The sequence below is a fragment of the Pongo abelii genome, chromosome 2 (genome assembly GCF_028885655.2).
Source record: "Pongo abelii isolate AG06213 chromosome 2, NHGRI_mPonAbe1-v2.0_pri, whole genome shotgun sequence".
Classification (NCBI taxonomy): Eukaryota; Metazoa; Chordata; class Mammalia; order Primates; family Hominidae; genus Pongo; species Pongo abelii.
The window spans coordinates 194,565,561-194,589,841 of record NC_085928.1 but is presented as its reverse complement, the minus strand read 5'-3'; the positions used below and the strand labels follow the sequence as shown (position 1 = coordinate 194,589,841).

General features: G+C 57.5%; 1 protein-coding gene and 2 long non-coding RNA genes across 3 annotated transcripts in view; 2 read left to right on the top strand and 1 right to left on the bottom strand.

The window, feature by feature from the left end:
• Window positions 1–378: 378 nt before the first annotated feature.
• EPHB3 (EPH receptor B3) lies at window positions 379–20,935 on the bottom strand. The gene is made up of 16 exons (XM_024244578.3): window positions 20,347–20,935; window positions 11,347–11,411; window positions 9,552–10,224; window positions 6,743–6,898; window positions 5,593–5,934; window positions 5,309–5,433; window positions 4,959–5,118; window positions 4,770–4,878; window positions 4,311–4,363; window positions 3,175–3,297; window positions 2,833–3,080; window positions 2,150–2,365; window positions 1,889–2,038; window positions 1,602–1,795; window positions 1,359–1,514; window positions 379–1,253 (listed from the first exon to the last, which is right to left on the bottom strand). Exons 1-16 carry the CDS (start codon window positions 20,459–20,461, stop codon window positions 1,145–1,147), a joined length of 2,994 nt encoding a protein of 997 aa, XP_024100346.2. The 5' UTR covers window positions 20,462–20,935; the 3' UTR covers window positions 379–1,144.
• Window positions 656–4,015, top strand: LOC129058750 (uncharacterized). Its single transcript, XR_008524098.2, has 3 exons — window positions 656–1,538; window positions 2,294–2,496; window positions 2,599–4,015. It is a non-coding gene; the product is annotated as an uncharacterized LOC129058750 (long non-coding RNA).
• The window catches only part of LOC129058751 (uncharacterized), a 21,367-nt gene continuing 17,945 nt past the window's right edge, over window positions 20,860–24,281 (top strand). Inside the window, exon 1 of the long non-coding RNA XR_008524099.2 lies at window positions 20,860–21,678. This is a non-coding gene — a long non-coding RNA (uncharacterized LOC129058751). The remainder of the gene's footprint in view (window positions 21,679–24,281) is intronic.

The following is a 24,281-nucleotide window of genomic DNA, read 5'->3' as shown; positions in this document are numbered from 1 at the left end:
CCTTTGTCCTTGGTCATGTGACCCTGGGAACTGATCAACCCCCTCTACCCTCAGCTCCCTTAAAGACAAAGGCTGGGAACCGACTCAGTAAAACACCATCCAGACACAAGAGCCTGCCCCCCACCCAGGAAGGCCTCTGCCTTAGAAGGAAGGAGCTCTGGGGTAGTTTGTTCTCCATTGCCACTGACCCACTTCCAAGAAGTGTGTTAGATGTTCAAAGCAGTGAGGTCCAAGCACAAAGGGGAAACTGAGCCTGGATGGGCCCGGATCTCGTTTCCCAGTGCCTCCAGGGAGTTGTGAAGGGTTGGCAGCCAGGGACTGTGAACTCTGAATCGGGGAATCTTGCTTTGGGAGGAGGAATAAGAAGGGGCAAGAGAATCATCTTATTGCCTTTATTCTGCTGTCCGCCCAGCTGGCCCCATTGCAGGGCACAGGGCCAAGCTTTTACACGCTCACCCATGCTCTCTGTGCAGGCCAGTGCGTGCACACACACACACATGCGCACACACACACTCACACATCCCATCTCTGGCTCTGAGAGTCAGTCTCTGGGGGGCAAAGGGCAACTCCTCAGCCTGCCCCTGCCTGCCCTTTTATGACAGCACCAAGGGCGGGGGTGGGGACAGGGCCCTCAGCCCCCAGAACAAATCCCTGTGCAAACTGGAGGTGCCAGCTGGCTTCAGGATGGGGGTATCACATTTCCCCATTCCTGGAGTCCCCTCCTCCAGTTCCTGAGGGAGGGACTGCTCTCCGCCTACCTGGGGGGCCACACCCCTGCCAGGGCTGGGCCCTGTGGTACCCCGGCTTACCCCAACCTGACCCTGCCAGGACCTCCAGCACTGAAGAACAGACAAGTGTGAGGTTGTGGGGATCCCCTGCTGGACAGCAGGAAGGTCTGGGCCCTGAGGGGCTTGGGGAGGGGTCATCACCCCCTCTCCTAATCCATCTTCAATATGAAGAGGTTTGGGGCACACTTCCTGGGGAGGGAGCACAGGCCTGGAGAAGTCCCAGCTTGGGCCTTTCCCAAACTTCCAGCTTCTGGGCCACAGCCTAAGGCCAGGCATCCAAAAGTCCAAGAGTCCGAAAGTCCAGCCGGCTGCTTGGCATCCCTGCACGGTCCTCAGCGTCCCCGTGGGAGCCGGTGTCAGACCTGCACAGGCAGCGTCTGGTTCATCTGCAGCCGCATGTCCTGGATACTGCTCAGGATCTTCTTCTGGTGGCCGGCCAGGGTGACCCCAATACGGAGCAGGTCTCTGCAGATGGAGCAAAATCAGGATCAGTCCCTTGCCTTGTGCCCTCAACTCTGGGCCCAGCCTAGGGCCCCCTGCCCTGCTCCTCCAAATCTGAGGCACACTTACTCTGCCGTCATCTGGGCCACCAGGTCAAATGATGCAAACCCCGCACTGACGAAGCTCTCCTTGTACCGCCCCATCTTGATGGCATCCAGCCAATCACCAACTGTCGTGAAGGTTGTGTAATCTGGGACCGTGCGGTCCAGGAGGGGCTGTGACATGCTGTGGGAAGAAGAGAAGGACCTGGTGAGTCTTGAGGGCGGGAGATAGGGCTACTGGCTTGGTGGGAGCAGAAGCAGAGGTACTAACCCAGACTGAGCGCTGGCGATGACCTTGAGGCTGGCAGCATTGCGGATGAGCTTGTCTAGGGTATTGACAATCTGGGAGAATTTGGGCCTGAGGTTCCGGTCCCGCACCCAGCAGTCCAGCATGAGCTGGTGCAGTGCTGTGGGACAGTCCATGGGTGGTGGCAGCCGGTAATCCTGCTCCACGGCATTGATGACCTGGGCCGAGGGCAGGGAAACCCAGAGTGAGCCGCTGCCATGATCCCCAGCCAGCACCCACCTACCCAACCACTCTGGCTTAGCCTCACTCACATCCTGGTTGCTCATGTCCCAGTAGGGTCGCTCTCCATAGCTCATGACCTCCCACATGACAATTCCGTAGCTCCAGACATCACTAGCAGAAGTGAACTTCCGATAGGCTATGGCCTCCGGGGCAGTCCAGCGGATGGGGATCTTCCCTCCCTGGTGAGGGGGGCATAGGCCCTTCACCCTGTGACTCCAGGCTGCCCCCCAGGCCCGAGCCCCTGGCTGATAGGCCCCGCCCCCAGTCTCCCTCCCAGCGGCTTCCTGTACCAGGGAACTGGTGTAGGTAGGATCGGAGGGGTCATCCTCCAGGAAGCGGGAGAGGCCAAAGTCTGAGACTTTGCAGACCAGGTTGCTGTTGACAAGGATGTTGCGAGCAGCCAGGTCACGGTGCACATAGTTCATCTCGGACAGGTACTTCATGCCAGCAGCAATGCCCCGCAACATGCCCACCAGCTGGATGACCGTGAACTGCCCATCGTTGAGCTGCAGGCAACAAGCAGGCTCAGGTGAGCCCACTGCCCCCATCAGCCCATGGCCTGCCCACCTGCCTTCCCTCTCCGAGTACTCAGACTCCACCTCGTCTCTCCTGCAACCATGTCCAGAGTGCCCTGAGGGTAAGTGAGCTGCCCTACTATGTGTCAAGTATCTTGTAGACAACATCCCAATTAATCCCCATGACGACCCACTAGCTCTTACCACTCCCATTCTACAACCAGGCAGCTGAGACTCAGAGAGGTTAAGTCACTTGCCTGAGGTCGCACAGGCAGTAAGGAACAGTCAAGATGTGAACTCCCATACTTATGGCTATGAAGGCCCTGCCATTTCCCTGCACCAAGCCACCTCAGTAAATGCTTATGGACTTGAATAGGGGCTATCTGACTTGTGGGAGGGGATGGTGAGCCCAATCCAACTCTCTGGGGGAGGGAGAGGGCCTGGGGGCTGGCTCTTACCCGGAGGAAGGAGTCCAGGGCGCAGTTTTCCATGAACTCAGTGAGGATCATAACTGGCCGACTTTTGGTGACCACGCCCTCGAGCCGGATTATATTGGGGTGATCAAACTGACCCATGATGGAGGCCTCACTTAGGAAGTCCCGCCGCTGCCTCTCGGTGTAGCCCACCTTCAGCGTCTTGATGGCCACAAACACCTCTCGGCGGCCAGGCTGTTTCAGTCGACCACGGCACACTTCTCCAAACTCCCCTGCAGGGCACAGGGCACAGGGCACAAGCTATGACTCACCCCTGTACCCAGCCCGCCTCAGCTTCTCATCTCTACTGTGCCCCGGGAGGCTCACCAGCTCCGATCACCTCCTCGATCTTGACGCAGGACACGTCAATCTCCTTGGCAAACTCCCGAACAGCCTCATTAGGGTCCTCGTAGGTAAAAGGGTCAATGTAAACCTTCATTCCAGGAGCAACTGGAGGGAGAAGAGGTGGGCGTGAGAGGGTAACAGTCAAGCCAGCCTCTCCCTGCGATGGGCACAGCTCCAGCAGGCTCCCTGCTGAGCCCAGCCCCATATTCCTCTGTGTTGCTGCCCTAACCCTCCAGCCCCCGTGAGAACTCCTGGTGACCATAAAGGCTAGACACCTAGGATTCTACTCCTAGTTTTTCTCTCTCATCTCTCATCACATCCAGACCTCTCTCAGATTCATCCCTCCCCCGGTTCCCACTGCCCCGACCTTGTCCAGGCCTTCAACACTCACACTATTCCAATCGCCTCCCAGCTGGGCTCTCTGCCCCTGGACTTTTCCCACTGAGCTATCCTGCATACCGCGCTGTCTTCCTGAAACAATCCTTTCATTGTATTACTCCCCAGCTTCAGAGCCTTTCCAATTACCTATGGTGGAGTCAAGTCCAAACTCCTCTGCCTGCCTTTCAGGACCCTCCAAGGGCTGGCCACAGCTACCCAGCCTGGCTTCCCAGCAGCTGTCAAACCAGTCTTCTCGCCGCCCCCACAGTTGGGCTCCTTCCCCACCCCACCCACTACCTTCCAGAGGCTCCTCTGGCCAGGAATGCTCCCCCTCACCTCCCAAAACCCTGCTCATCCCGCCTGGCTCAGCTCACGTCCACCTCCTCGAGGAAGCCTTCCTCTTCTCTAAACTCTTAGTGCCCTTTACAACAGGAGCACCCAGCTCAACCCTTAATTGTTCTCGAATTGTTTCCTGTGTGTATGCGTCTTGTCTTTCCCACAGGACTAACTGCCTTTAGGGGCAGGGGCCACATCTTAGTCATTTCTGGGGCTAGCAGGAGTGAGTAGGGGCCCAGGGTACCCGGAGTGAGATACGGGTCAGGAAATGCCACTTGACTGGAAGTGGGAGGGGGCATTCAGGGTTTATCTCTAAGGAATGAAGTCCCAGGCAGGGAGAAGGGTGTCTGCGAGCCCTGCAGGGGGCTGGGAGAGCTTGGGGAGAGCGGCGGGGACAAACTCACTGTACTGCTGCAGCTTCTCCGTGTACTCCGAATCAGAGCCGTGTCGCTGCTTCCTGTAGGGTGGCAGGGTGGAGGGCAGGCCTGAGACAAGTCATCTGCCTCCCTTTGTTCAGGGCACCCTTGGGCTCACAGAAGGGGCAGAGAGGATACAGGGGATGGCCTGGGGCCTAGTCCCACAGTTGGTGGTCACAGCAGTCTCTGGGTCTCTGAGCAAGGGGCTCAGTGGACTCAGTCCCTAGGGGACCTGCCCGGAGATTCAGGGAATGGGGTATGGAGAAAGGGCAGGATGAAGACACAGGCAGGGACGGGAGAGGGCTTCTCCAGCAACGGCTGGCCCCCGGAGGGCTAAGGCCCTGGGTCTGAGGGAGGTGGTGGCGGCTCATCTCTGTGACATGAGGCCTCTAGGATGCTAAAGGCAGTTCGAGTCGGCCCATGGAGCAACAGTGGGCCTGGGAGTACCTGAGGCAGACGATAGCGATGACCACGACAGCCACCACGACGACAAGCCCAGCTGTAGCGGAGCCCACGATGAGGGGAAGCTGCTCCTGGAGCTGCTGGGCCCCGGAGCCTGGAGATAGAGAAGGGGCTGCTGAGTGGAGGGACAGAGAGTGAGGGCCGCGATGGGGACAGGCGCAGGGGGCTACTAACCTCTCTCACTTGTGGTCTCAAACTCGGCAGGGCGGCTGTACTGCCCATAGCCGGCTACTGTGCGGGCACGGACCTGGACCACATAGCGGGCGTCGGGCCGAAGCCCGTCCAGCTGCACGGAGTTCATCTGGCTGGTCACTGTGGAGGCGATGCCCTCACTCTGCAATGCCAGGAGGGAGGGGGCATCCTCAGGTGGGTCCTGAGGCCAACCGGCCCCTATTCACACCCAGGCCTGACACATGCCCCCTCCATACCCAAGGCCTTGCTCCCAAGGGCCCCGTCATGATCCGGGGGTAATTTTCTCAGCCCAGCTCAGCCCAAGGCCTCCTCCTGCCCCTTGAGGTTCTGACCTTCTCAAAGTACTTCATCTCGTAGTCCAGAATGACTCCGTTGGGCCGCTCTGGGGGTGCCCAGGATAGGGTGAGGCTGCTGCCTGAGCTGCTGTGCAGGCGTAGTGTGGGCACTTCAGACGGGGCTGGGAAGAGCAGAGGGCTCACCAGGGGCTCCCTGGACCCTGGCATCCTTCCCAAAGACCCACTTCCCATGGGACCCCCAGTGGTCCCTTAGTAGGCCCTGGGACACCTCATCCAGGAGAAAGTGACCCAGGCCCTACCCTCCAGTGTCCCCTCCTCACCAGCCTGGTTTGTGGTGATATTCACAGCCGCATAACGAGGCGGCAGAGGGCTCTTGCCCGAGACACCGTTGACCGCCTGCACCTCAAAGGTGTAGCGTGTGTGGGCCAGCAGATGGCTGATGTGGACCCGGCGCTCCGTCAGGCCCAGCTGCCGAGGCACAAACTCCACGTTGTCATCACAGCGTGAGCAGGCTGAGGCCCCTCCAGCCCCATGGCACTTCTTGCAGATGACATTGTACAGGAGGTCATCCCGGCCACCCAGGTCCCGGGGCTCACTCCACTCAAGGATCAGTGAGGTTTCATTCACGTTGGAGATCACACCTCGGGGTGGAGATGGCACGGCTGTGAGGAACATGGAGGGAGAAGGTAGTGAGCTGGGGGCTCTAGGACCATCCCTCTGCCCAGAGTTCCTGCACACTCCAACCTGCTTTCTACCTCCTTGCCTTGCCTCTGCTTTGAGAAGGAGAATAACGTTCCTACATTTCTTCACCAGGCAGACTCCTATTTATCCTTCAATATCCAGCTTGTGATATCACTTCCTCTTGGAAGCCTTCCTTGATTCGTCCTTGCCCTATACTCTACATGTACATAAAACAATTCCTAGACAGCCTTCTAGCCCAGCTGTTAGTACATTACGGTCATTATCTGTTTTTACACCTATTTCTCCCACCAGGTTGCGAGCTCCTTTAGGACAATGACTGTATGTTATTCACCTCCTCGCCCTCGATACCCAGCAGAATGCCCGGCACACCAAAGGCCAGGGCAGAGAGGAAGTGGGGCACCAGGCCACCCTCAGGAGGTGAGGCCCCCTCCATGGTTAGAGTGGGGCTGGGGAGAGGCACCTCTATACAGACGGAGGGGCAATGGACTAGAAGGCCAACTGCTAAGCTCCTAGCCAGTTCCTAAGCATGGCTAGGAACAGGTAGGTGCTTAGCAAGTGTTGGTGGAAGGGATGAGCCAGCTGACCTGGATTCTGGCTCAGGGGCAGTCACCTCCCACTTGTGCTATCTTGAGCACAACATCTAACTTCCCTGAGCCTCAGCTCCTTCTCTGGAAAATGGGGCTATTCATAGTGACTGCTTAGGCTTCCCAGGCTGGCCCCCCAGAGGGAAGGCCCGCAGAGAGAAAGAGAGGTCGCGCGTTCACTCACTGGTGCAGGCACTGTCCGCAGAGTCCGAGTCTGCACGGTAGAAGTTATTGTGGCAGGCGCAGATGCTGGCAGCTGGGGAGGTGGTACGGCTGTTGGGGGGACATGGGAGACAGGGCCCCTCTCCCTGCTTCGCCTTGTAGCTCCCAGGGGGACAGGCTGTGGGGGAGAAGAGGATGGATGGGGCTCACCTCCCTTCCCTGCAGACACCAGACCTCCACAGCTCCATGAGAACCTGGCTTCTCCCCAGCCTAGGTCTGGCCCCTCCACCTCCTAGACTGTGGGGGCAATGCTGGGATTGCCTAACTCCAGCTGCAGGTACAAAAGGCCCTATTGCCCCATGGAAACCCCACGTCAGCGGATTCCTCCCCGCCCCTGCCCCCCTCACCCCTACCCTGGGGCCTCATGGACGAAGACGTCAGCCCCATCACCTGGACAGCCTGGGCTTGTTGAGGCAGGGAAGACAGAGAAAGGCAGAGGAAGAGGTGGGGATGGGGAAGAGACCACCGGTGGGCTAACATCACCCAGCACTGTGGAGATGCCCCACCTCTCCCTGAGGCTCCAGAGAAATCATTCCTGAGGACCCTGAAGGACACCCTAGAACACCCAGGAGACGGGGCCTTCACAGTGAAGCTCTCGCCCCACCCACCAGGCGCAGGCAGCAGCTCCTGTCTGCCCTTGGGCAGGGATGGGGGCTGAGAACGGGTGAGAGGAGGAGAGAGAGAAAGCAGGCAGGAAGGCTGGGGTCACCTGGAGTTCAGAGGCCTCAAGTGTCCACAAGGGGACTCACCCCAGAGCAAGCCCAGGGCCTGAGCATCCCTTCTCCCCAGTCTCCCCTCCTGCCATCTACCCTTGGCCCCCTGGACACAGGCTCTGTGGATTTATGGTAGCCTTATCGTGTATTCTTCACACTGGAACATTTGCAAGTCAAAGGAGGCACTAGTAATAACTGTGTTAGGATAATGGGCATAAACCAAGACCCTCCTAGACACTAAAGTGGGTCACTGCCTCTCCATATGACTGCCTGTGGAGGGGGACACCCACAGGGGAGAATGCCCAGCGCTAGGGCTTGCCCTTTTCTGGGGTTTCATCTGCCCTCACGAAGGTGGTATTCCACCCTAGCTCTTTTGAGCTAGTGGGGGAGGGGGCAGAGGCCAGGCCAGCCTGGTTGCTATGGGAACCAGCATGCATTTCCTGCTGGGGACCTGCAGAGTGTTAGCCCCTCTTCAGGCTGTCAGGCTCATCAACCCCACCCCCTTTCTCCACTTAGGAAGAGGAAATCTCAGGACAGATTCCCATCGAGAAGTGGAGAGGGCCCGGGAAAGGCACTGTTCACCTTCCCATGACAACATGGCCTCGCAGCCAGCTTCATGCTGCCAAGCCCCTCACACCTAGGGCTGCCGTAAGAGTCATCACCTATCCCTCAGAGCTGTAGGCTGCAAGCCCCAAGGAAGAGAATCGGGCAGAGGGAGCGAAAGACAGGGCCCTCAGCATGCCATCCCGCATGGCAGAGCACAGGAGGAGGCTTCTGTGCCAGCTTCCACGTTCCCTAGCTACAAGGCCTGTGCACAAAGCTTCTCCAAGACTCAGTTTCCTTATTGGTGAAATAGGGAGATGGCAGGAATCTACCTCACAAGGACTGGTGAGGCTCAGTGAGAGACCCCCTAGGTGGGCAATTTTGATAACTCCGAAGCCTAGTACATAAGTCTTGGCAAGCCATCGGAGGCAGGCCTCCTGAACTCCTCATGTATACAATAAGGGCAGAACAGCCCAGCTCTCATGGATCCCAGGGCTCTGGAGACTCATGGCCAACACTTAGCTGGTGGCTGTTCTCCCATGTGCCAGACACTGTTCTACGGGCAAAGCATTGCTCACATAAGAAGCCTCACTACAGCCCTATGAAGGAACCTCTATTATTGTCCTCATCTTGCACATAAGGAAACTGTGGTTCAAACAGTGAAGTAATTTGCCCAGGGCCAGGAGTGGTGGCTTACGCCTGTAATCCCAACACTTTGGGAGGCCGAGGCGGGTGGATCACTTGAGGTCAAGAGTTCGAGACCGGCCTGACCAACATGGTGAAACCCCATCTACTAAAAATACAAAATTAGCTGGGTGTGGTGGCACACGCCTGTAATCCCAACTACTCAGGAGGCTGAGATAGGAGAATTGCTTGAACCTGGGAGGTGGAGGTTGCAGCAAGCCAAGATCGCACCATTGCACTCCAGCCTAGGCAACAATTGTGAAACTCCATCTCGAAAAGCAAAAAAAGTAACTTGCCCAAGGTCATGTAAGCGGTAAGTGACAGAGTCAGGACTCAACTTCAGGGACTGGACCCCTAACCACTGTGCCATTTATATACTGCCTCCCAAGGGGCAGAGGAGAGCCCAGGGTAAAAAGCCATGCACAAGGTACCCACAGCCCCCGTGCCCTCGGTCCTGGGGCTGACCTTCTACTTTCAGGGTGAAGCATACACTCAGGCCGGGACAAAGCGAGCATCTCTGCCAGCCTCCTAAGCCTCTGACTGCGTTCTTCAGGTGCCTGCTTGCCAAGAATTCTGCATGCTTCTCTTCCTCTCTCTTTAATTTCATTTTTTCTCTTACTATCCTTGTGTCTCTCCTCATTTTCTCTCTCTTCTCCCTCCTTACACCACATTCTCTGCATCTGATCCCCACTCTTCCCTCTCCTGCCTCCACTGTGGACCTGCTCCCAGACCTCCTAGTCAGATAGCAAGCAGGGGCGGTGGGGCGGGGCGGTAGGTAGCTGTGGCCCAGGCCCTCCCCACAACCCTTTCCCCAGGACAGTCCCCACTCACGGCGGCACTGGGACTCCTTGGCAGCTGGCTCATGGCCGGTGGCACAGGTGCAGGCACCCACAGGCACCATCCATTCCCCATCGCCGTTGCAGTAGAGCTTGAGTGGCACCGACACCTCCACGGCGTTAGGGATGCAGGTGCCAGGAGCAATGACCAGTGAGGTGGGCTCCGCCCCAGTGAGGGTCTCGGGGAAGAGTGCGAAGCCTGCGGTGGTGGATGCACACTTCTTGTAGAAGGCACGCACGGAGATGAGCGACATGCAGGCGCCCTGGTCCTGGAAGGCCAGGTAGAAGCCAGCCTTGGAAAGTGGCCCAAAGCTGCGCACCTTGGTGTTGACACGGCCGGCATCGAGCCGCGAGAAGCTCTCATCGGGTGCGATGGTGTCCACTTTCACGTAGGGATTCTCCATCCAGAAGGGGGAGGAGGCTGAGGCCACATCGCTGTCAGCCTCGTAGTAGAAGAGGTTGAAGGTCTCCTTGCAGGAGCCAGGGATGTTGGGGATGCTGTTGCAGTCACGCACAGTGAACTTGAGTTCCACGTAGACCCGCTGCACATCCCGCCGCCAGATGAACCCCGTGCGAAGCCAGTTGTTCTGGCTTGACTCGCGCACATTACACACCTGGTATGTGCGGATGGGATTCATGGCCTCATCGTAGCCACTCACCTCTTCCCACTGCGCATGGACCAATGAAAAAGACAGAGTGAATGCCTGCATTTGCCAAGTGCTTCCCTCGTGCCCAGATCTGCTCTATTTACTTCACAGGGATGCTTCTATGGTGTGCAGTGGCTGAGAATACAGGCTATATGGGTTCAAATTCCAGCTCTCTGCCTGCTGTGTGATTATGGGTAAGTCACTTAACCGCCATGTGCCTCAGTTTCCCCATATGTAACATGGGGATAATAAAGATGTGTAAGGAATAATGACTTTAACTGAATAAAGCATTTAGGACAGGACTCGGAACTTGGTGCGTACTGCAGGAACATCGGCTATATTTGTTATCTTTATACCTCAGTTTCGTCATCTGTAAAATGGGGCTGCTTGGAACTAAACGAGGCTGTGAGGAATTAAATCAGGCTAATAAATGTAACGGGCTTGTAACAGTGCAAGCACTTCTGGGATACTGGCTGTCACTATTAACTTCGCATTTAATCTTCGCAACAACTCCATGAGGAGCCGCATCTGTTGTCCCGATGTTTAGAGAGGAGGAAGCCAAGGCTCACAGAAGGGAGTTTTGCCCAAGGTCACACAGTCAGGCCTGGTGGCTGCAGGACCTGTCGTGCCATCGTACTCCAGGGTTCTAGGGCTTACAGCAGCCATGAAAGCCATCTAGGGAGATTAATTAGAATATTTGAGAGAGGTCTGGCCTGCAGGAATTTAACAGTCAAGAAGTGGCCACCCAGAGGGGTAAACGGCCTTGCCCAAGGTCACACAGCAAGTTAAAGATATGGAACTAAGGTTTCCAAGCCAGTGTTTTCTCCAGGGGCCCAGGGAGGAGGGAGATGGTGGGGGTGGACATGCAGAGGGCTGTTAGGAAGAGAGGGAGAGGGGAGCGGGAGCTGGGGGGCACAGGCAGGCAGAGGAGTGAGAGATAGAAATGCCCACAGAGAAGGACCATGAGGTGCTTCAGAGGGTCATAAGTGAGGATGATGGGGATAGCACAGGAAGTGAGGGTGACAGGCAGAGGGCAGAGGCAGCCCTCCTCCAGGCCCTGGTGAGATGAGGGGGCACAGAGGCTGGAAGTGGGAGGAGGCCTAATGGCAAACAACACTCAGGAGAATGATGGGAAAGTCTCACCCCACTTTCTGGATGAGATGTCCACGCCAACTCAGATGTAACCCATTTTGTGTCCATGAGGGTCTCTGCAGGGACAATGGAGAAAAAGGTCAGGTACTAATCTCAGGATGAGGAGACAGAAGAGATCACAGCTGAGCGAAGTGGCTCACAGCTGAGCGAAGTGGCTCACAACTATAATCCCAGCACTTTGGGAGTCTGAGGCAGGTGGATCACTTGAGGTCAGGAGTTTGAGATCAGCCTGACCAACATGTTGAAACCCCATCTCTACTAAAAATACAAAATTAGCCAGGCTGGTGGTGCACGCCTGTAATCCCAGCTACTCAGGAGGCTGAGGCAGGAGAATCGCTTGAACCCGGGAGACGGAGGTTGCAGTGAGCCGAGATCGTGCTACTGCACTCTACCCTGGGCAACAGAGAGAGAAACTCTGTCTAAAAAAAAAAAAGGAAGAAAGAAAGAAGAGATGGCTCAGGAAAGGATTCCCACCAGGCTCCACTTTCCACAAGTCCTGAAAGCCCCCAGTTTCCCTACCCTAGAGGAGACCCTGCGGCCATCCCCAGAGATGTCACAGTCCCAAAGATGTCAGGTCGGGCAGGCTAGGGGTAGGTGCCCTGACCCCAGGCCTGGGTTAATGAGGCGAGAGCAGAGGCCGGTCCACACACCTACAGGCTCTGCTAATCTCCACACAAAGGAGCCGGCAGGGCCTTTATCCTGGAACAAAGGGCTGTGTGCTTCAGACCCTGGCCCTGGCCTCCCCTGACTCCGTTCCCAGCACAAAGGCCCAGACCCACACAAGGCCCAGGGGAAGGGGAGGGCAGTGACAGGCCAGAGCCAGCTCCCACCCAGCACCTACAGGTGATGGGGCAGGGATGTGCTTTGAGGGTGGAGAGGGGACCACCAAAGCCCCAAACCAGCTCTTAGTTCAATTCTTCCTGCAATCCTTGGAAGAAGGTACTGTTGGTGTATCCCTTTTACAGAAGAGAATACTGATGCCCAGACAAAGAAAATACACTGCCTGAGGTAAAGTTGCTAGGACTTGGGGTGAGGGGACAAGGGTGGCTCAGGTTCAGGTGTATCTGACTCTATAATTAATCCCTTGCACTCTGACTGCAATATGCCCCTCTGTAAAGGAGGGATGAAAGAAAGCCTAGAAAACTGCCTATCATTTAAGTCCCAACAGAGCTGTTGCCTCCTCCAGGAAGCCTTCCGTGAACCTCCAAGTCAGGGTAAGATGCCCTCCTTTGTGCATCAAGGGCCAGGGGCTTTGTCATAGTACCCGGCCTGTGTTCTGAGCTGGTTTCTAGTCTTTTTCACCTTGTTTGGTCATAGGAGGGGCCCGTTAATATTTCTGACATACACTTGCTCCCTTAGGAACCTGGTTCTGGGCTCTGGCTGGATGTCACTACTCTCTGAAAGACAGTGTGACCCCCAGATTAGACCTGGGGCAGGAAAGGAAGGAAAGAGGTGCCAACCCCTTTCCTGTGGCCTGGAATGGGGCACGGTTGCCCCAGGACCTCCGGAGCCCTCTACATCATCCCCTCTGGGTGCCCAGGTGGGGAAAACCCAAACCCCGCGGCCACAGGCTTGCAGCCTTCAGTGGTTTCCTGGAGGCTGGGTCTGAGCCGAGGACGGCGGAGAACCCCGTGGGTGGACAAGGCAGCTGTGACCCCAGCCCCCCTCCCCCATGTCAGGCAAAGGGGCCGCAGGCAGCAGCCATTCACTGCAGGGAGGGAGGCTCCTCCCGCTGCCGCAGCCCCTGGTCCCCTGAGGGCCCGGCTGTAAGGGGAGCGATCCTGGCCTCTGGCAGACAGACAGACAGACAGACACAAACATTCGGCCGGGGGGGTACTCGAGGGAAGCCGAGATGCTCAGAAGCCGGGGCCCAGAGACTGGCGGGGAGGGAGGCGGGCGGCGCAGCGCCTGGAGCGGGCGGGCGGTGGGCGGCGCGGAGCCGGAGGGATGTGCGGAGCCGGCTGGCGGGGATCAGACAGCCGGGATGGCCGGCGGCTGACTACAAAGACGGGCAGACCGAGAGACGCGGAGGCCCGAGGAGACAGAGACAGAGGGAGGTTGCCAGGCGGCCTCGTCCCCAGCCGGCAGCCCGAGTGTCCGTCCCGGGAGCCGGCCCAGCGAGCGCGCCCTGCCCCCGCAGCCGGTCCCCCCGCCGGTCCGCCCTCCGCCGCCCGCCGGACCAGGCCGGGGCTCCCGCCGCTCCCTCGCGCCGCCTCCCTCCTCCCTCTCCCTCACTTCCTTCTGCTCAGCCTGTGCCAAACCCATCTGGAACTGTTTAAACCCAAATATTCAGCCCCCTCCCCCTCCAGCCAGATTCCTCCACAGTTTAAAACAAGCCCTGCGCTGGCTCCGGGAGGAGGGAGCGGAGGGAGGGGACGGCGGAGAGGCGGCGGCGGGAGGGAGCGAGGGAGGCAGGGAGGCTCTTCATTTCTCTTTAATTTCTGGGGAGCGAGAGAGGGAGGGAGGGGATCGGCCCTTGGCCATCGCTCAGCCTTGGCCATCGCTCAATCTCGCCACATTTTTCCCATTAATGAAGAGAGGACTTGGGTTTCGAGTCATGTGTGCCTGAGGAAGGGCTCCGGTCACTCCGGTGGGGAGGGGGCCTCATGCTCTCGGTTTCCCCGTTTCTCAGGGGGAGAGGAGGAGCCTGTTCCCTTCAGCCTGCCCAGGCACAGAGGACAGGGCAAGGCCCTCCTCAGCCCTAGGGTGCCTGGTCCCAGCCTTCGGCAGGAGGTGAGGGGCGTGTGGGGCGGTCATAGAACCCCTCTGTTCGTGGTATTGGGAGAAAGAGACCCAGCCCACCTTTTCTGTGCTGTGTGTACGGCGTGTGCATGTGTGTGCACGTGTGTGTACGTGTGTTGTCCATACACACGTTGGGACGGGGGTATGCGGGGCAGCGGGTAAAGACAAAAGAGGAGTGAGTGAGCAAGTTCTCAACTCCCCCAGCTGCCTGCTGCACCCTATCCCTCGCCGCCCTGCCATGTATCTGCAGGAGGCAGAGGGGAGAAGAGGCTGGCCACCCTAGACACTGGGCTCTGTCAGGCAGGAAACCACAACTGCCAGGCAAAGTCACCAGGGAGGTAGGCACCAGGCCTGGGGTCTTTCGGGGACTGGAGCTTTGATGCTCAGGAGCAAAGCAGCACCTCTTTCAGGTTTCCACAGGGCCATGGAGAGCAGCCACGTGGCAGCAGCTGTGTGGCCCTCGCCCATGCACAAACACACAGATGCACGCGCAGCATCCAGTCCTCGGGGGGCTGGGCTCACTCCCCGCCACTGGGGCTAAAGAGTGACAACACATATGGTGGACAAAAACACACAAAGCCACAGCCACCCACAAACACACACCCAGCTTCACACAGAGCCATGGTCTGTCTTTCTCAGACACACGGATGCATATGGTACAAACAGATTAGTCTTCCTTAGACATTCATATACAGTGAATCTTTCTTACACAGAGATCTGGCTTGCCTTAGGCGGACCCACGCTTCCAGCCTACCTATGTGCAGATTTCCTGAAACATATGCGCACACAGAGGGCATGCACCCCCAACCCTGCAGTATGTTCTCCTTACACACCCAATTGCACATGCTATCACCAGCTGCAAGTCACACAGTCTTCGGTGTAAAGTGCAAACACAAACACCAGTTTCCCTGTATAGACTTGGCGACATGCTCTTAGTCACACAAACTACAATCAGCTGCAAAGTCACAGATGTCCAATGACACTGGAACATGCCACAGCCCCTGCAAAGGAGCATCCTGACATGGTGTAAGTATCAATATCTAGATTTGTGTAAAGCCTCACAGGTGCATCCTCCATGCACCTGCAACACACACACACACACACACACACACACACACACCCTGCAAGCATGGTTCTCTTTATGGGATGTCTTCCAGTGGGGTAGAGGAAGAGTTACTGGGAGAGGGCAGTACCCCTCATCCTGCCCCCAACACTCTGGTGCCTCTCACTCAGGCAGGGCAGCCACATGGGCCAGTCTTGCAAGGGAAGCAGAGGTGCTGGGGCAGCCTTAGACAGAGGTGTAGGGAAACAGCCCTAGCCCTGCTTCCTGTTGTCCTGGCTTGGGCAGGAGCTGTCAGTCAGGTCACGAGGCTGGGGTGGGGCAGGGGCATGATGATTCTGGGTGTGGCTGGGTGCGGCCTCCCCAGGTATAGCCCCTGCCCAAGTAACAAGCCACTTCCCTGCCAGCACAATGGCACCGTCTCCAGGGCCCCTGAGCCCTTGGTAGAGGGTAGCACCCTGAAGAGATTTGGCTTCAGAAGCTCTGGGCAAGGCTCTTCCGCTTGCAGGTCGAGGACCTTGAGCAGGGCATGAGGAGGACATCATGGGCACCCTGGCCTGAGGGAGGGGCACCAGCTGAGGGCCTACCACCTGCCCTGGTGAAGGGCCAGGCCCCATAGCACCCTGGGAACAAAAGTGTCATTGAGACCCAGAAAACAAACAAACAACAGAAAAAAACAAGACAAAACAAAAAACAGAAACACAAAACTAAAGACAGAAGCAGCAAGCCTTCTACCCAAATTCCAGACTAGGGACTTGGAGGTGGAAGGAAAGGTCAGCACTAGGGCTGGGCCCGCAGAGTGTGCAGCGGGGCAGGAGGGCAGGGGGCCAGGGTCTGCGCAAGGAGGAACACCCTGGAGCAGTGCTATGCCACCTGAGTTGGACACCCTCCTCCTCTTCATGGAGTCCCTTCCTCAGCCACCAAGCTGAAGGATCTGGCTCCCCTCCCATGGGTCAGGATGTGTACACATGTGTGCCAGCCTGTACCCACAGGGTGGTCAGCGTGAGGATCAAGGCGTCCTGGGGGGAGCCTGCCATGGGACTGGAGAAGATACATGTTGTGGGGGAGCCTAACTCACCCAGGGCCACCTCCTCCTTTCCTGCCACAGCCCCTTGGCCCCCATGTCTGGGATAGGGGGGAACATCTCAAAACAGAGAACACATTTTGTTTTTCATTCTTCCCCTCAGATCATGGAGGTTTATAATTAAATAAACCTGAGAGGGAGAAGAAGGGGAAAGAAGCCCAGGGAGGGGAGCCCAAACGCCTCAGCGCTCATCCATGCCCCCATCCCACTGGTGGCCCTGCCAGCAGCCAGAAGGATGGGTGCACAGCTAGCCCTTAACCTCAGCCCTTCAGCCCTTCCTTGTGATGCTGGCCACACTGGGTCTGGCCAGGAGGCTGGGGGCAGAAGGGAATAGGAGACCTGGCACCAGGGCTAGCCCTTGGGCAGGGGGTCTCTCCCACCCCATCAGGTGCCCAGCTGTATCCAGTCTCCCTCCACCCCTCACCCCCCCCAGCTGCCCAATCCCGACAAACCAGTTCGACTCAGCACAACAGGCAGGGCTACAATTTTCAAACTATGCAGGCCTGGTGATTCAGCCTCTTCATGCTGTTTAATTAGTGGAAGGCCGTGCGGCAGAGGCCTTGCCCACGGCAGCTTCGGCAGCTTCGGCTTCAGCTCGCAGCAGCCGCTGAGGCTACAGTGGCGGCAGCAGCAGCTGTGGCTAAAGACAGGGCAGTGCTGAGCAAACTGGTTCTTCCAAATACCTGCCGGCCCTCAGCAGCCGCTCAGAAGGCCAGCTCCTGACAGAAAGGGATGGGGTTTGGGGGTGCCAGAGGCAACTCAAACAAGTGAGCAAGCCCTCCAAATCCCGGCCCGCTGTCCCCTCTCAGTTCCCATGTTCTCAGGGGTCACTCCTGCTGCCCCTGTGGAGGAGGTGGGCTCTATGCTGTCTTGTTCCCTCAGGGACAGGTTCCACTGCAGTGACAACTCAGCTACCAAGGCTTGGCTAGAGGGGGACGTGCTGGCCCCACCTCCTGCGATCGGGTAACTGTTTCTCTTTTCTCAAAAGGATCTCTTCCCAGCAGGGATCTCTCCATCTTATCCCAGGTATAGGGGTGTTGGGGTTCAGACACCTTTCCTCATCGCAGGCCCCATTCCTAGTCTGTTCCCCATTGGATCCCACCCCCCGACCCGCTGATGGCCCTGAGGGGAGAATAATCTTGGCTTTGGGGAACTGGGAAACATTACTCAAAAGGCGAGTGGGCGACAAGGTGGCCCTGTCTCCCTGTGGCTGTGGGTAAAGCCCAGGGCAATTTGCACAGGGGAAGGGGACAATCAATCAGAGGGCAAGGGGAGGGCATGTTTTCAACCACGAGGACAAGCAAGGACCCAGGCTCCATCCACATGGAAAACTGATGACAGCCTTGGATGCAGAGTCTTGGTGACCCCCAAGTGTGCAGGAAGGGAAGAGGGACCAGGTGCTAGACAGCATCTAACTAGTGGGTGCATGAGAGGTAGCAGCCAGGGCTCAGGGACCCTGGGGCTAAATAAATGTCATGCCCCAGACACAGAGAGCCACAAGGCCAAGGGCAGACCAAATCCTGACGAAACCAAATGGTAGGTTGGATGGAGAAAGCTAGACCCCCCCACCTGTCAAGCTGGAGGGGCTGAAGAGATCTTCAGTGCTATGGAACCCACATATCCTGGTCACAGCCCAGGACCTCGAAGTCCACCCATCCACACGCCAAGCCCCAGAATACAGGAGGGAGGACAGGCAGAAAACAGCTACCCACTGGGCCAGCTCTCTCCCCATTCCTTCCCTCCCTGGAGCTGCAGGGAGATATGGGGGGGACAACCCCACCCCCGGCCCCCTGCACCAACCTTCCCTTTCATCTTTCCTCCCTCTAATCTCCCTCCAGCAGGATAAGGGCACACGCTCGTTTCACTCCTGAAGCTCCCCAAGGAGCAGACCCTAGGGTAACGATAATAATAACAGCTAATCCTTGAATAACAATGCCTATGTGCTAAGCACTTTGCACACATTAACAATTCAGTTCTCAGAAGAACTCTGTGAGGTCGGTGCCGTTCCTATCCTGTCTCCCAGTGAGGGAGAGGCAGAGGGTGAGTAGGTACAAGGTCTGCGCTGGGGTCAGCACCTTGCATTTGTTCCCTCACATTCTCCCACACACGAACTGGAGACCAGAGGGTCTGAGGTATTGCAAAAGTGAAGGAATTGGTGAAACCACCCTTGTAGGCACCGCTGCTTCCCAGAGGCATCCCATGCTGGCCTGGCCTCACAGCCAGGGAGTAGCCCTAGCTCCTACTTCACAGCGGAGGGGAGGTGAGCAGGCCGGGAATGGGGAACGAAAGGTCCTGCTGCCCCCTCTTCCCGGGCTGCCCCAGCACATCAGGACTTGGCCTTCTGGACAGCCCCCCAGCTGCTTGGCCTGGAGGCTTGGTAGCTTGGGCTCCTGCTAGGGCCTGGACTCCTGAGGGTCCAGTAGGTGATGAGGGTTGAAAGACAGAAAGGAAGGGAAGGGGGGAGGGAGAAGTGAGCCTCCTCAGGTAGCCCCTGTGCACCTGACCCAAACCACACCCCCACTCCACACTCAGCACCAGCACCCACCACACCCACAACAAAGGCCTTGTGGCCCGACACACACAGGTGACACACAGCCCCATAAGTGTATGAGTGTGTGTGCGCCAATGTCGCCTCTCCTGGGCTACGACACAGAGACCCAGACACAGATCTGGCAACTTGAACAGGCTCCCTGGCTCACACCCTCAAGGCAATCAACAACAAAGCCCCACACTGGGTTCTCACACCTGCGATCCTATCACACACATGTGGGTGAGTGTGTGCGAGTGTGGGCGAGACCTCGGTGTGTCAGTCTGAATTTGCATGTGTCCACCCGTGGGACTCGATCTGTCAGCACAGCAGGCTCAGAGATGAAGGGGGTGGGGGATCATAGGAGGTCTTTATCCTGGAGAACATTAGAACGCACCAGAGGATGCCTTTCTCTCTGAACTGTGTTCTTTTTTCCTTCCAACCTTTAAGTTTACCGATTGTGAACATAAGAACAAGCCAAGTTCCACAGAATTCGTGTTTTCGTTCCTAAACTAAGAAAGTGACTAGATCTGTTAAAGATACCCAAAATAAGTACTGCCTTTATTCCAATTGCCCTCGAATTTCTGTGGCGTCCCTCCCTCCACTTTAGGGAAGGTTCTGACCCCCTCTCATTTAATGGCTCCGAAATTCTTGGAAACGGGGCGTGAGTGTGTGTGGGCCTCCCTATTGTTTGTGGCTGGTGTTGGGGCCTCTGTCCGCGGCAAGCTTGTGTCAAGTGGCATGCGTGTGAGCTCTCCTGCCAGCGCCAACAACGCGGGGCTGTTCATCCAAGTACAATCATTTGGAAGTTGGAGCTGCCCCCCACAGCAGTCTTGGCAGGTTTCACAGAACCCATTGAGAAGCCGGACCTTTTCCCACCGGCTACTGAGGAAGGCGCCGGGCTCTGCTGCTACCTGGGGCAAATCCCGCAACTTCAGGGGTTCAAATGGAGACCCAAGCCCTGCTAGAAGGCGGAGAGGGAGCCTCCCAAAAGGGTGCGGGGGCCCGCGCATACAGCACCTGGGTTGTAATTGGCGCCCGGTAAACCATAAACAATAACAGGCCCCCGCCTGTCCGCCCCCGCAGCGGTCCCCTGACAAAGCGGGGTGCTCGCACTCACACTCTCACAGTTAACTCCAACGGGCTCCTAATTAGCGCCCCCCAACCCGGAGAGTCCCGCTTCGCCCCCACCCGCCACAGCCCCGCGGCCCTTGCCTTGCCTGGGGGGTCGCCCACACGTCCTCGACTTCGGGGGGTGCCAGGAGCCCCGCTTCTCTGCAGTGAGTGTGGGGGACTCCCGCGAAAGCTCACGGCAGGGCCAGGACTTTCGGGGACGCTCGTCCCGAGTCTAGCTCCCCGCGATCCCCCAACCCGCGGGCTGCCTGCCTCCGAGCCAGGTCCAGCCTCCGAGGCGGCTCCGGGGGCGGCCTCCCCACCCCATCCCTGGGCCCCGGAGCGGGTGCCGGTGGCGGGGCCTCCTCCGACGTGGGCTCAACACAGGTCGGACCCACGCTGCCAGCCCGCAGCCCCGCGACCCGGGGCACCTTATTCCCGGGAGCGCCCCCCGACGCCGCTCACCTTCCAGCGCCCGGCAGCCGGCGGGCAGCAGCAGCGGCAGCAGCAGCAGCTGAGGGAGCAGCGGCAGGAGCCCCGGCGGCGGCGACGGCGGCGGCGGCGGTTGGGCTCTGGCCATGGCCGGGGCAGCTCTAGGAGCCGAGCCGGGCCGCGCCGGGCCGGGCCGCGCCGGCGGGGCTGCAGGCACCCGAGAGAGGGTGCGCTCGGCGGGCTCCGGGGCAGGCTCGCGTCCGGTCCCAGGAGATCCAGGCGAGGAGGGAATGCAATCCAGGCGGGCGGCTCCGGGACCGAGGCGGTGCACCGAGCCCGGCGATCCTGGGGATGCGGACAGGTCGGTCCCGCGGGAATCTGGACGGACCGGTCCAGGAGGATCCGGGGCGCCGGGGAGCTCGGTGCCTGAGGACTTGGGGGGCGGGCCGGGGCAGGAGGGTGAAGGTGGTCGTGATTCGGGATGCACAGTAATCTGGCGGTCAGCTGCGGGCCCGACTGGGATCCGGGGCTTCGGGGACGCGCGCCGTCAGGGGTCCGAGCTGGGATCTTGCTGCGCCGCTCACGTACTCACTTCTGCTGTCCCCAGCGCCGGCGCGGCCGCTCTGGGCGAGAGGGGCGGGACGGCCTGCCTGCCCGTCAACGCCGAGGCCCCGCCCCTAGCGGCTGGCCACCCACTCACAGACCGCCAGGCCCGCTGGTTCGGCCTCGAGAGCACTCAGCTGGAGTTCAGTTGGCGGTGTCTCCGCCATGCCCACCCTCGGGGTCTCAGGGGCCCGGAGTGGGCGGGGCTAAAGAAAAGATGAATTAGATTGGGCGGAGCGATGCTGTCCATCAGAGGGAGAACCCCGCCCCCTGGCGCCCATTGGCGATTAGTAACCTAACCTGAGTCCGAGGAGGTGCCAACCAGCTAAGACGGACCGGGGGCGCCCCCATGTGGCCCGCGTCTGCCCTGCGACGCCCTCATGTGGCTGTAGTTTAGCGCTACCTGGGGGGACCCCCACAGCGATGTATCCTGCGACCAGGGACCCCCACCGCGATGTATCTGCGACCAGACCATCGTTTCTTCATTCTTTCATTGAGCTGCGTATTTAGTCATTCATTCAGCACATCTTTGTGAGCGCCCACAATGTGTCAGACTCTAGTACCTGCGGGTGCTACCGCAACGGACAAGACAGAGGCTTGTGTTACTAGCTTAGCAGTGGAGGACGTGGGATTAAGTCATCGCTGTAGAGTGTAAGGAGCTTTATTGCAGAGGAGGAAGAGTTCCCCGAGCGTACGTGAGGGCGACGGCCAGTGTCCGGCCCTGAAGAACTGGCATTCAAGCTGAAATAGGAAGGATGAGCAGTGAGTGACGGATTGCGTGTTCCGGGGGAGTGGGGAGGGGAGCAAATACTCTTTGTGTGAAGACCTAGGGGCAAGAGAAACTGTGATTCACTGGAGGAATCCGAAAGAAGTTCAGAATAGCTTGAGTGTAAGAGGGACTGAAAGGAGTTCTTAGGAGTAGGTGTTGGGGGAAGGAGGAATTTTTTTGGACTCGTGATAAGGCCTTCCTGAGAGCTAGGGTTTGAAGTAGGGGCATGACCTTGGATGATCATGGCTGCTCTGGGGAGCATGCGTGGGCAGAGTCCATGGTAGCAGCAGGGAGACCAGTGAGGGGGCTGTGCAGTGCGCAGGCAGGGGAAGATGGTGGCTTGGGCTAGCGTGGTGGCCCTGAGGATGGAGAGAAGCTGGCAGGTGTGAAGTGTATGTAGGAGGTAGAGTCCACAGGAATTTGTGATTGGTTGGTGGAGAGATGTGGTAGGTGAGGACGTCAAGGAGAACAGTAGGTTTCTGGTTTGGGCAAATGGACTTCTGCCCCATTTATTCCACAAACATTTACAAAGTGCAATCAACACTCTGAAACAACAACTCGAACTTATTGAAAGTTATTTTATACAGCATCATTTTACAGAAAAAAAACTGACATCCAGAAAGGCTTAGTGACTTTCTCAAGTCACATAGCTAAAAAGTGGCAGAGATGGGATTTGAACCCAGGAATTCACAGCTTTTAAATACATTTCATCAGAAACCTACAGAGGACCTGGGTACTTGTTTAAAACTCAGAATTCTAAGCCACCCTTTCTTACCTCAAATCTTGGAACTCAGAATCTCTGGGGGTGGGGCCCAGGATTCTGCATTTTTAACAAGCAGGTGGTTCTGATGCACCTACATTCTGAGAATCACCATCATCGTGCAGCTCTCCCGTCCTAACTGGAGAAACCTCCCTCCATGGTCCCTCAGAGCCTTCCCCAGCTATCTTGATTTCTGCAGGCAGAGAGTGAGAAGTTAGATTCTGAATGACCTCAGAAGCAAGACAGGCACACTTAGTCCTCTCACCATGAAGTGCCCTAGCTCTAGTCCTGGAAGTTCCATGAAAGTGAATGAGGTCATAAATCCAGTGCTCAAGGGCATTTCTCTGAAAGAGGTCAGTCCTGCTGGTCAGAGACAGAGGCATGTGTGGGTACATGGGGCTGGGGTCCAGGACTGCCATGAGTCAGAGGCCTGGCTTCCAACCCCACACCACCCTCAGCATTTCTGCCACCAAGATCTGTTCTCAAGTCCTAGGGGCTTTCAGAAACATCACTCAGGGCTCCAGACCACAGAAGGGCTCTTGGAGATCATCTTGTACAACTCTCCCATTGTACAGCCGAAAAGCCTAAGGCTCAGAGATGTGTCCCCTTGCCCTGCAGTCCCCCATGCCCCGGAGTGCTGGCTGGGGTTGGACATGGAGATATTTCAGCAGGTGGCCTGGCAGCAACACATCCCCTAAAGCCCCGCTCGTTGTAAGGCGGATCTGTGAAGCCGCACTTCTGTTTGCTCAGCATCTGTGCCAGGCGAGGCCTCACCCTGGACAAACACAGCCAGCCAGGCGGCAGGCACCAAGCTCCTTTGTTCTTGGGTCTGATAGCAGAAGCAGCAGGGCCAGCAGGTAACGGAGGGCCCGTCCTCACCGGATGTTGGCACTGTGGTTCCCACGGGAATGCTTCCTGGAGAAGACTGGGGTACTGACTATAACAGCCCAGGGCAAGAAGGTGACCACCTGGCAAAAGAAGGACTTGGGAGGGGGCAGAAGGAAGGATGAAGACTGAAAGCTAGGCAAGATAAGGAGAGCTGGGATGCCTCATTTCTTTGGGGATACGTGGGCAGAAGGTCCTACCCCTCCTGTTTCCAGGCTGAGGCTGAGGTCCCAAGGAACCCAGGGAGGAGGCTCTGTCCTTTGATTTTGGCATAAAAGGGGAACATCCGGACCGAGGTTGATGTGTCTCTTTCTGAGCCCATCATTCTTTGCACATCTGAGTCTAGGAGGAAACTTGATGCAGAAGTAAGAGCTTGGGCTTTGGCATCAGAGAGACCTAAGTCCAAATCCTGGCTCAGCCATTTACCAGCTCTGGGACTTCTGATAAGAAGCCGAACCTTTCTGAGTCTAAATCTCCACATGAATGAAAGTGGGATGGTAATCATGCCATCCCTGCAGGGCTATTGTGATGCTCTGGCCAGGGAGCCAGGAGCACTGCAGGGGCCTGATAAATGGTCCTGTGATCATTAATACCCAGTCCTCATATCCACTCTGGAAACACTGTCTGTTTGGGGGCAACTAGAGGAATGTGTGTGGATTGAATTGGTGCTTAGTGCTCTCATGGCTCTAACCAACTTCAGATTCTCTTTTTAAAAAGATGATAAAGTATCTGTCCCTGGGTTCGTGGGTTCCTGGGTTAGGGATAGCTGCAAAAAAGACAAAACTGGGAGGAAGAGAGCCTTGGGCAGTAAGCAATGAGGGGATTGGTTCGATGAGTGCTTTGGGGGCTTCTGTAGATGATTAGGGGGAGGCTGCAGGAGAGAGTTGATGGTGACATGGCCAGGGTTGTAGCACAGTGGACCAAGCAATAGGGTGGCCAAAGATGTCATTT

Coding starts and splice junctions, on each gene's coding strand:
- EPHB3 (XM_024244578.3), bottom strand. CDS start 20,461: ATGGCCAGAGCCCAACCGCCGCCGCCGCCGTCGCCGCCGCCGGGGCTC. Junction 5,935..6,742: donor TGCGGACAGTGCCTGCACCA/GTGAGTGAACGC, acceptor TGTTCCTCACAG/CCGTGCCATCTCCACCCCGA. Junction 4,879..4,958: donor TGAGACCACAAGTGAGAGAG/GTTAGTAGCCCC, acceptor CTCTATCTCCAG/GCTCCGGGGCCCAGCAGCTC.